Raw genomic sequence first — 9,096 nt, forward strand, 5'->3', positions numbered from 1 at the left:
GTTGTGCTGGCTGCAAAATGTTGGAGTTGAGTTTTACCTTATATTCTTCCAAGTTCAGGAGACAAAGTCAGCATTTTGTGCCTGCCCAAAGAGGAGCTAAGGGAATAAGCAGCAAAGAAATGTCCCTCTGCCAGCTGACGGGAAGTTCCCTTCTGCCAGCTCAGATCCTGTGATTGCTTTGCTATCCAAGAGCTTGTCAGATGGTGGGTGTTGGGCGCGCTTCACAGGACATGAGGACATCTGAGGTGGAACCCAGCCACCAGTCCAGAAAAAGGATCGAAATATCTTAATTAAAAAGTGTATGTGTGTGTAATTAAACAGAATGTCACTTTCTACTGAATCTGAGGAAATGTTACAGAAAGAAGAAAAGTAGACAGGCAATCTGAACAGCAGATTTCATTCAGTGATGTTTTGTACCTTTCTTATTGCTATCTTCAGAAGTAACTGCATGCTTGGGAGGCTGGGAATGATTTGCTCTATATCATTACTGTACAAGCTGTTGTGTGAGAGAAGATAGCAAAAAGCAGTCACCTGGGAAAGTCCTCTGTACCAGTGATGATAGAAAATAACAATCTGAGTGGCCATGAGAAAACTGTAACCAGGTAATGACTGAATTAAAAAGAAATTTCAAAGTACGTTTATGTGCTATTAGATTAGATTTAAAGGAGGTGCACTGGTTCAGTGCTTGGTTTTGTTTGTCTTGTTAAGATACTCCCCTTTGGAGCTTTATAGAGGTGCTATAATTTGCCTTTAATCTTGACAAAAGTAAGTGATAATATGAATCAGGACACCAGTATTGTGTTGAGAACACAAGATAAGGCTGTTTCTCTCCCCAGAAGGTGAAAGGTTTGCTCAGTATGTCTGAAGAATAATGATTTCCTATTAAAAGCTGCTGGGGTTTCCTTGGGACTTTTTCTTTTGAAAGACACCTGGCCTAATCCAATGTGACTAGAACTGTTATCCAAGAGAGTGTAATTGTGAGGATGAGCAAATACTCAGCCTTTATGAAACTTGCCAAATGAGGGGATGTCACCCCACAATGCCCAAGGGCTTCCCAGCTGTATGTTAGTAACCCACGGTCACCGCCTGCCATATTCCTTCCTCTCCTTTGTGTCAGCAGTGCGGTGTTGTTGTGGCAGGGTTTTGCCTTCGACAGGTACCCATGGCTGGCCTGGTTTGTAGGGCCGGCAGGCAGCTGAGGGCGGTGCTGTCTGCCCCCAGAGTAGCAGGGGATGAGCCCCAGCGCGTTTCCCACACGGCTGCATGGGCCATGTGCTCGAGCATACCGGCCGTGGCATGGAGGGATGCTCCTGCCTTCTGAACACACCGGCCTGGAGCTGCCCGCCCCTCTCCAAAGACAGGCAGTGCTCACTCAGCTCTTTCCAAGGATGGGTTGTGCTCTTGCACAGCACTGTGCTGCAGGCTTACCTGCACTGCGTGGTAAAGGCGAGAGGGTTCTTTCGGATGCCCTCTCGCTTCCCCAGGCTGCCAGCCAGGGCACTGATGCCCTGCGGGGCCCTGGCAGCCTCCCATGAAGGGCCCAGGCTGTGAGTGCCAGTCAGGCCAGGCAGATCCTCTGGCCTGGCAGTGGAACCTTTGCCCATGGCAGCAGAGCCGCGTTTGACACCAGGCATCAGCGAGCCGCGGTTCTGCTGATCCTGGCAGGGCAGGTGGCTGCTACTGGGTGTTCGGGGCCTTGGAATAACCTCCTGTGCTTACACAGTTTCTTATTAATGTTCTCTAAAGCCAACAGGCTGTGCTTTGTGACCCATTTCAGCCTTGGCCACTGACACCTTTTTCCCTCTAGCTTTTTCTTCTCAGCAGCTCTATTCCTATTGTACAGCCCAGCCTCCTGGCCCCTGGGGCTTCCTACACCTCGGTCCTGCCCTCTGAGCTTCTGCCCATCTTGTTCCTGCGCAGAGCAGCATGTGCAGTAGAGTACTTGATGTGCAGAGCGAGCTGTGCAGTCAGGCCATGTGCATGCACAAATCAAAGTCATGGAGTGGAGGATGGCAACTGCTGCTGGCTGGGAGCAGGAGCTCCCATTTTCAGCTAAGCCCTCCTCTGACATCAGACAAAGCAGGGAGTGTGACATGCTTTCGACAGCTCCTGTAATCCCTGAGCTGGCTGTACCCAGTGCAGAGGCCCTTGCCATGAGCTCCATCTGGTGTAGGGTACGTGTGCCTGTTATCTCATGACACAGTCACAGCTCTGCCCTTCTGCCAGGTATAAGTTCAGGTCTTTGATTTTAGGCACTTGTTTGTTTGATTCAAGTGAAAGATTTAATAAACCTGGGCTGTCTGTATTGCCTGTACCTTCACTCTCTTCTCGCTTCCCTCTTTCTACGTGCCTTTATTTTGCTTGCTTGGGAAAACTTCAGGATACTACTTGCATCCTTCCTTTCTTCTTTTTCCTTCCACTCCTCAGTTTAACCTTGTAATTGTTGTTTCTTGCCCATGCGAAACCTCTGGATTTCATGATACTCCGCTACTACACCACCAGGTGTTTAACATCTCTCATCTCAGGCACACTGGTTAGACTCTTGCATGTGAATCCTGTTGGCAGGACTTGCTGTGAGCATGCTCAGAGTGGGTGCTTTGAACCTGCTCTCTGGCAACAGACAAGGGAAGGCTCCTTTGTCATGCCATGGCATTTACTTCCTTTAATGTGGTTCTTGGATTTTACAGGTAGCCTGAGCAGTTTGCCCAATGGAAAAAGACAAGGCCTTAACCCTTTCAGTGAGTATCTTGTCAAAATGTTTTATTTTTTCCTGTGATAAACATGTATTGCAGAATTAATTCTCCCCTGTCCTCCTATGTTCATGAACAACAATATAGAAACAGCTGGAAACAAAAGTTGTTCTTAAGAGGTATAAATACACCAATGTGCAGCTCCATTGCATCATTTCAAAGTCCAGCTCTATGTCTTTTGCTGGAACAGACTACATGTGGCTAAGGAATTAGAATGGGATAAAGCAGCTGTGGGATGACTCCTATCCTACTCTTCCTTCTTCTATCAAACAGTAATTTAGGTGATTCGTTGTGTTTACATTCCATTACTCCACGGACAAGTTCCCATGAAGACTGTTCTCTGTCATGGTAAAGGTCTGCTCTCCCCTGTATTTTGGGCATTGAATCACATGGACCCTTTCATCAGGCATGAACAATAACATCATTTGCTTTGCTTTTAGACTTGCTGCCTCATGGTTTTGTTGGGTACTTCTCATTTTGGACTGTAAGAAGCAGTGAGAAGTTCTCCCCTGCCTACATCTTCTGCCATTTGTTCTATAGCTGTCCTACATATGTCTGGCTAGGCTCCTTTTTGTGTTGAGGAGACCCAGGCTGTGTATTTGTTTAATGCCAGAAGTCTTCCTATACCTCTTGCTATGCTCCTTGTCTTTCTGGGGAATGTATTGTCTGGTCCTGGTGAGATGGGCTGAACAGAGAACTGAAGATAAAGATCAGCTACACCTTGTACATTGAAAATATGATGTTTCCTGGTGCGTCCTTCACTCTGAGTATGTACTTGCTAAAAGCTGAGCAGAGGCATTTGAACAACTGCTGTAGCTCCAGCCCCTTCCTTGTCACTCAGAGTGCTCAGTGTAGGACAGATCATCTGCACTCCCACACTACACTGCACTTACAGACATGGAAAACAATCTGTTGTTTTTATGAGCTGGTCATTGAGCGCTGCAGGCGCCTTTTGCAGAGCTGTGCAATTGATTGCATATATGGCTACCTGAAATAATTTTGCATTTGACAATGTTTGCCCCCCTGTGACAGGGCATGTTGATCAGCACTGATCTCACTGAGGCCTTTCCTCCCAGTGAGGTAACCTTTTCCCCTCAAATCCCTACTTTTGCTTTCTCTGTAGCAGGTTTTCACCTGTAATTAATCGACAGAGCTCTAGCTCTGATCCCATAAGAGCTTTGGTTCTTTAAGAACCTTTGGTGAGGGGCTTAACAAAAGCTTTCTGAAGAAAGGTCTCCTCCAAGACCTGCTTGTCTGCTAGGGAAGGAGGCAGCTGGCTCTGGCTGATGGGGAGATGGTGGCAGGGCAGCCTGGCAGCAGTGGGTTTCTGCATCAGCTGTGCCAGGCAGAAGAGCAGAGCAAGGGATGTTGGACCAGTTGTTTCCCTGGACTGCATGCCCATTTCCAAGGAGGGGGAGGAAAGTGGTGTTTTGTGTTTAAAAATATGTCAGTCCCTGAGGCTCCATGTGACTCATTCAGTGCTTTTTCCAGCAAGGCTGTCTCCTTAGCCCCTGGTTGTTTTCAGCCTCACAGCTTATTCTGGGATCTCAGCTTTCTGGGACCGTGGCTTCAGCAGAGGCTATACTGGATCTTTATCAGTCAGGTTTCTTTTTGTTTTAATTTGCCTTTTTCCCTTACTTGTTCTGCTTCTGTTCTGTTTTTCCCTCCTTGCCCACCCCACCCTACTCTTTCAGTAGGTCGCCTGGTGTAGCAGCAGAAGACAAGAAGGGAAGGCAGGAGCTGACCCAAAGGAAGAAGAGATCCAGTGACAGACGGACAGACACCTTGCTGCTTGTGAGCAAGCACGCAGCATCAGCAACATCCAGCGTAGCAGAAGTGGCACCCAGAACGTTTGCACTTTTAAAAAATTGGTTTGGATTTTTTTTAATTGCTTTTCAATGCCATTATCTAATACTTTGGAAAGTGGAGGGAAGCAGGATCATGACTTTTTAAAATTGGAACAGCTACTGATGATGTAAAATTGAGTTCACTGGAACTCAAAGAATTTTATATACTGTATATAAATATATATGTAAATTGTACAGTTGTCTTGTACAGGGGTTGGAGTCACTGTTCTGTTCCTCCCTTTGCTTTTGAAGGCTGTTAGGGTTAGAGGGACACTTTGCATTTAATGGATTAGAGTAATGCATTCATTTCTGCCACCAAACCATCATTCAGTGGTGAGCCTTAACAGCACCTCCATGCAGGAAGGAGCCAGTGTACCAGCATGAATTCTTGCAGATGTGCACACAGTGCCTCAGATACCAAATGCTTCTTGAGAGCAGCTGAACCCCTTTTTTTACCATAAAGCTCTCTGCAACCCAGGCAATTGGGCTGGGCAATTGAGAGCACAGATTTCATGTAAGTATTGGTGCACTGCAAAACTGCTTAAAGTAGGGATAGAAAAGGGTTCTGTTAGGGATGTACAACAGTAGTGTGTGCACCTGCTGCAAGTTAGGCAGAAATTAAATACAAATGCATTGCTATTCATGCTCAGATAACATGCTTAGCAAAGATGCTCCGTGCCTCTGGAATCTAAAGCTGTAAGAAGGATGTGGGAGCCATAGGCCTAGTAGAGTCAGTGGAGTGAAGTCTTGCATCTTCTGCTCTGACAAAGTGTTCATCTGTATGTTGTACAGCAATAAACATTTGGAGAAGCCTGCTAAAAGCAGCATTAGCCTGTGTTGTGCTTTGCTGAAGAGCAAAGGACATACTTGTCAGTGCAGACAGACACAGTTGCTGCTGTCCCCAGGAGTCTGCTTTACTTATGTTTCAGCAGTACAGCTTGGGCCATGCTCACTGGTGAAGGTCTGTCAGCAGTGGCTTTCTTGTCCTTGGTGGCTGTGAATCCAAGCTCTCCTCCTGCACAGTGGTGTGCCTGCCCACTTTGTCTGACTTGCTGTTGCCAGTACCTCCTGGGTGCTGTGACACTGGGGTGTGACTAGCAGTGACAGTGAAGGCTTGGAGAGAGGAGTCTGGTGCTCTTGGAGGCCACAGGAGCTGTGTCAAGCACTAGCAGTTTTAGTAGAGTTGTTTCTTTGGCAGGGGTGCCCATATCAGCAATCCTAGATTTGGGCAGAGTGTGGTGAGACACGCAGAGTTTTGCTTTGTGTATTTCCAACCACTGGCAACACTCGCCTGTTCTGAGCAGCCTCCCACTTCTGACCTCGAGATCCTTCTGCCACTTATCTCTGGACCAAGAACCTGTTAGAAGAAACTGTAGTGAAGGTGATGAAATGACGTGCTAATATGAGATCACACCAACAATTACTTGTAACAGCAATAGGTAACTGTAGAGACTGGACTCATCCTTCAAGGCTCTGTTGTTTTGGTAAAAGATGATACAATGCAGCACCTTCACTCTGTCATGTCATTGTGGCAATAGCATGAGATAAATACATCACCAAAATAAAGTGTCCTGATGCAGTAAGTTAGTGCTTGTTGACAAAATTGAAAGTTAAATAAAAGAAAAACTAACAAGCCTTTCTATAAATAACTGTTTAAGAGTAGTAATAACTCTTCCTCTGGGAAGTATTTTGGAGCTAATTAAAACATATGGCACGGTTAAAAACACTTCTGGTAATATCTGAAATATACATCATACTATCATAATATAGCAAAGTAATCTCTTTAGCAAGAGCAGATCATGCTGCTGGATCTTCATGGTTTCTCACATACAATGTATGTGCTTTTTTGGCCTGCAAGCTCCCACCTTCTTGATTGCTTCTTCTTATGTTGTTCTTTTGGGGTTTTTTGTTTGTTTGTTTTGGGGGGTTGTTTTGTTTTGTTTTAATGCCCTGGGCACATCTTTTGTGTGTTGAAATAATTTGGTTTAGTGTATAGTTAGAAATGTCCATGCCACACTCACTAATCCTATTGTAGAGAGTAAAGAATGAAACCAACTGTATAAAAAAAACCTCCTCTCCATTTTAATATTCTAGTTTTAGGAATTAAAAGTTCTGTCTGCTAGGTTGGATGGTGTTTGGTGGTTTGGAGATTTTGGGGTTTTTGTGGGTGGGGTTTTTCTTTGTTCAGTTGGGGTTTTTTTTAATGTATAGTTCTATCCAGCAGAAACAGACAATTGGATGTCTCTAGGAATTCTCTCAGCCAAGCACTGGGGCTGGGAAATGCCCCACAAGATTGTGAGGGGACTGCAGAGCTGCTAAAACTCACTGCATTTTCTTCTGGGAATAAACCAGCCAGTCACCACTCCTGCTTGTTATATAAATCCTTCTGCTGACCTCCTTTTTCTCATCCTTGTGCCCTTCCCCTCCAAAAGGCCTGCATTCACATGTTGTTTGCAACTGAAATTGGGTCAGTTCTTCAAGGAAGGCACACACAGGGTGCCTGTTGGTTAACTTTGGTATTTGTGGGTATTTTTGTTGCTAGGCTAGGGCTGACTTTATGGATGGATTGGGGGCCAGGCATTACATTGCTTTCCTCTGTCACAAGACAGTTCCAAGTCCCTGCATCCTGACTTGCTGAATTTGCGTGGGTCTCTGAGCAGCTTCTGGCAACACTTGCACGCTGCCATGGAAGGCCCAACCAGCATGACTGTGTAATGTCCAGCAGAGGTCAGGTTTCTTGTTCTGGGTTTGTGTCGGAGGATTGTGCAGACCATGCTGGTTCTGACTGACATAGCCCATGCTGTGAGCTGTCCAACAACCTGTACTTGTCAGATGAGAGCAGTGCCTCAGCTGCCTGTTTTCCCTCTCGGTTTTATTGTCACTCCACCTGGCTGCTAGGCCAAATCGTCCTCGTCTGGTGGTTGTAAGCAATCTTCTGCTCTGCCTTGCATCAGTAGCATCTTTCTGAAGCTGGGACACAGGGAGTGTCAGTGTTCTCTCTGAAAGCAGACACTGGGCATGTGTCTCCTCATCCTTCAAGTCCTGCTGGGCCTCTCCAGCTCTGCTTTGAATGATGGCTGAAAACGGCTGGGACAGAGAAGAGAACCAGGACTTGACAGTGCAAGTCATCTGTTTGTCCTGCCAGAAGTAAAAAAATCAATCTTTCTTGCTGATCTTCCAGGGGCATAGTGTGTTGTAGGAAACTGCATTTCAGTGGGATTCATTTGTGTGAAGGCACTGCTTTCCATGGCCTGAGTTTATATTGAACTTATCCTGCCCCCGCGCATTTCTGCCTCTGGTAAATTTGTTAAACTGAAAGGCATCTGTTTGGTTTTGGTTTTGTAATAAAATAGATAACTTTTGCTCCAGTGTCTTGTGGTGGTTACTTGTTGAATCTTGATTTCCAGTTATTCCTACAGTGCTGTAGGAGAGCGAAGGGGACTTTGCTCCTTGCAGAGACGGTGGTTGGGTTTGGAGGTCTGTGATGTTTCTCCCCTGTGTGTAGCTTCCAGGCTGAATTAAAACAAGCTCCAGAGTGCATCTCTGTGGTTTGACGACATCTGTCTGAATCTGCCCAGCCTGCTTAGAAAGGCTGTGAAGCTTCAGCAGGAGTGTAGAGATGATTGTAGAAGGTGAGCTGTGGGATCCTGTAGCACAGTCTCCCCACAGCACAGGTAGGAGACAGGCTCTGCACCTTGCATGTCCTCACAGCTCCCTTTCACATGGGGGCCTCATACTTTGCAGGTCATGCCTTGCTACATGGGAGCCTGAAATAGTATCTTCTAGCTGTTGTCCAAAACCTTTTAATCCTCAAAGATGGTGAGTGACAAGCCATGCTGGAAAGCTGCTGCTGTTGTAAAACATAGGTTTTTCTAGGCTACAAGGAAGGGCAATTCATCAGAGGCTGCAGCACCAGGTCCATGGCAGAGGAGGCCACACACTGATCCTTTCTAGTGCATTTGACCAGCTTTGTCATCACTATAGTTTCACTTGATCACATGTAAATCTTCTGCAATGAATAAGGAACCAACTCATTTATTGCACATGGAAGGCAAGGCAATTGCAGTCCCAGGGGAGGGTTTCTGCTTGTATGGTAGTCACAGGCTGGATTGTTTGTAGGTGGTCAGAGAGAGCTCTGCTAAGTCTTTCAGTGCAAATTCAACAACCAAAGAAGGAAATGCAGAGGTGTGACAGCCAGTGTGCATCTGTCAAGAATGACTGGCCAGCCAAGTTAATTTCCTTGTATTACCAAGGGTAACAAGTTCTGGGGCTAAGGGACAAGCAGTAGTTGTTATCTCTGGAGTCCTCCAAGACTTAACTAAAACCAGGAGAAGGTTATTTTGAAAAAGAAAATACCAATTGCTTGGCCATGCTTCCTGGTTCAGGAGTGGATATAAGGTACTGAAGAGGCCTTCCCTTGAGGGTACTCAAGAGGGTTCCCTTGAGGGTACTCAAGACCCTCTCCCTGGCAGTGCTGCCATTCTGTACACAAGCCAAAA

The 9,096-nt window shown here is 46.1% G+C and overlaps 1 protein-coding gene across 13 annotated transcripts in view; it reads left to right on the forward strand.

Moving 5' to 3' along the window:
• The window catches only part of SMOC1 (SPARC related modular calcium binding 1), a 170,647-nt gene extending 162,703 nt beyond the window's left edge, over window positions 1-7,944 (forward strand). For 11 of the 13 annotated variants that reach the window (XM_041459777.1, XM_041459781.1, XM_041459779.1 and 8 more), the window contains 2 exons: window positions 2,688-2,738; window positions 4,445-7,944. In XM_041459777.1, the coding sequence (XP_041315711.1) occupies window positions 2,688-2,738; window positions 4,445-4,461 (68 nt within the window). In that variant the 3' untranslated portion in view covers window positions 4,462-7,944. The remainder of the gene's footprint in view (window positions 1-2,687; window positions 2,739-4,444) is intronic. The other 2 variants (XM_041459782.1, XM_041459784.1) reach the window with 2 other exon arrangements.
• Window positions 7,945-9,096: the final 1,152 nt, after the last annotated feature.

The sequence above is a fragment of the Pyrgilauda ruficollis genome, unplaced genomic scaffold (genome assembly GCF_017590135.1).
Source record: "Pyrgilauda ruficollis isolate IOZ18807 unplaced genomic scaffold, ASM1759013v1 scaffold14, whole genome shotgun sequence".
NCBI classification, from domain to species: domain Eukaryota; kingdom Metazoa; phylum Chordata; class Aves; order Passeriformes; family Passeridae; genus Pyrgilauda; species Pyrgilauda ruficollis.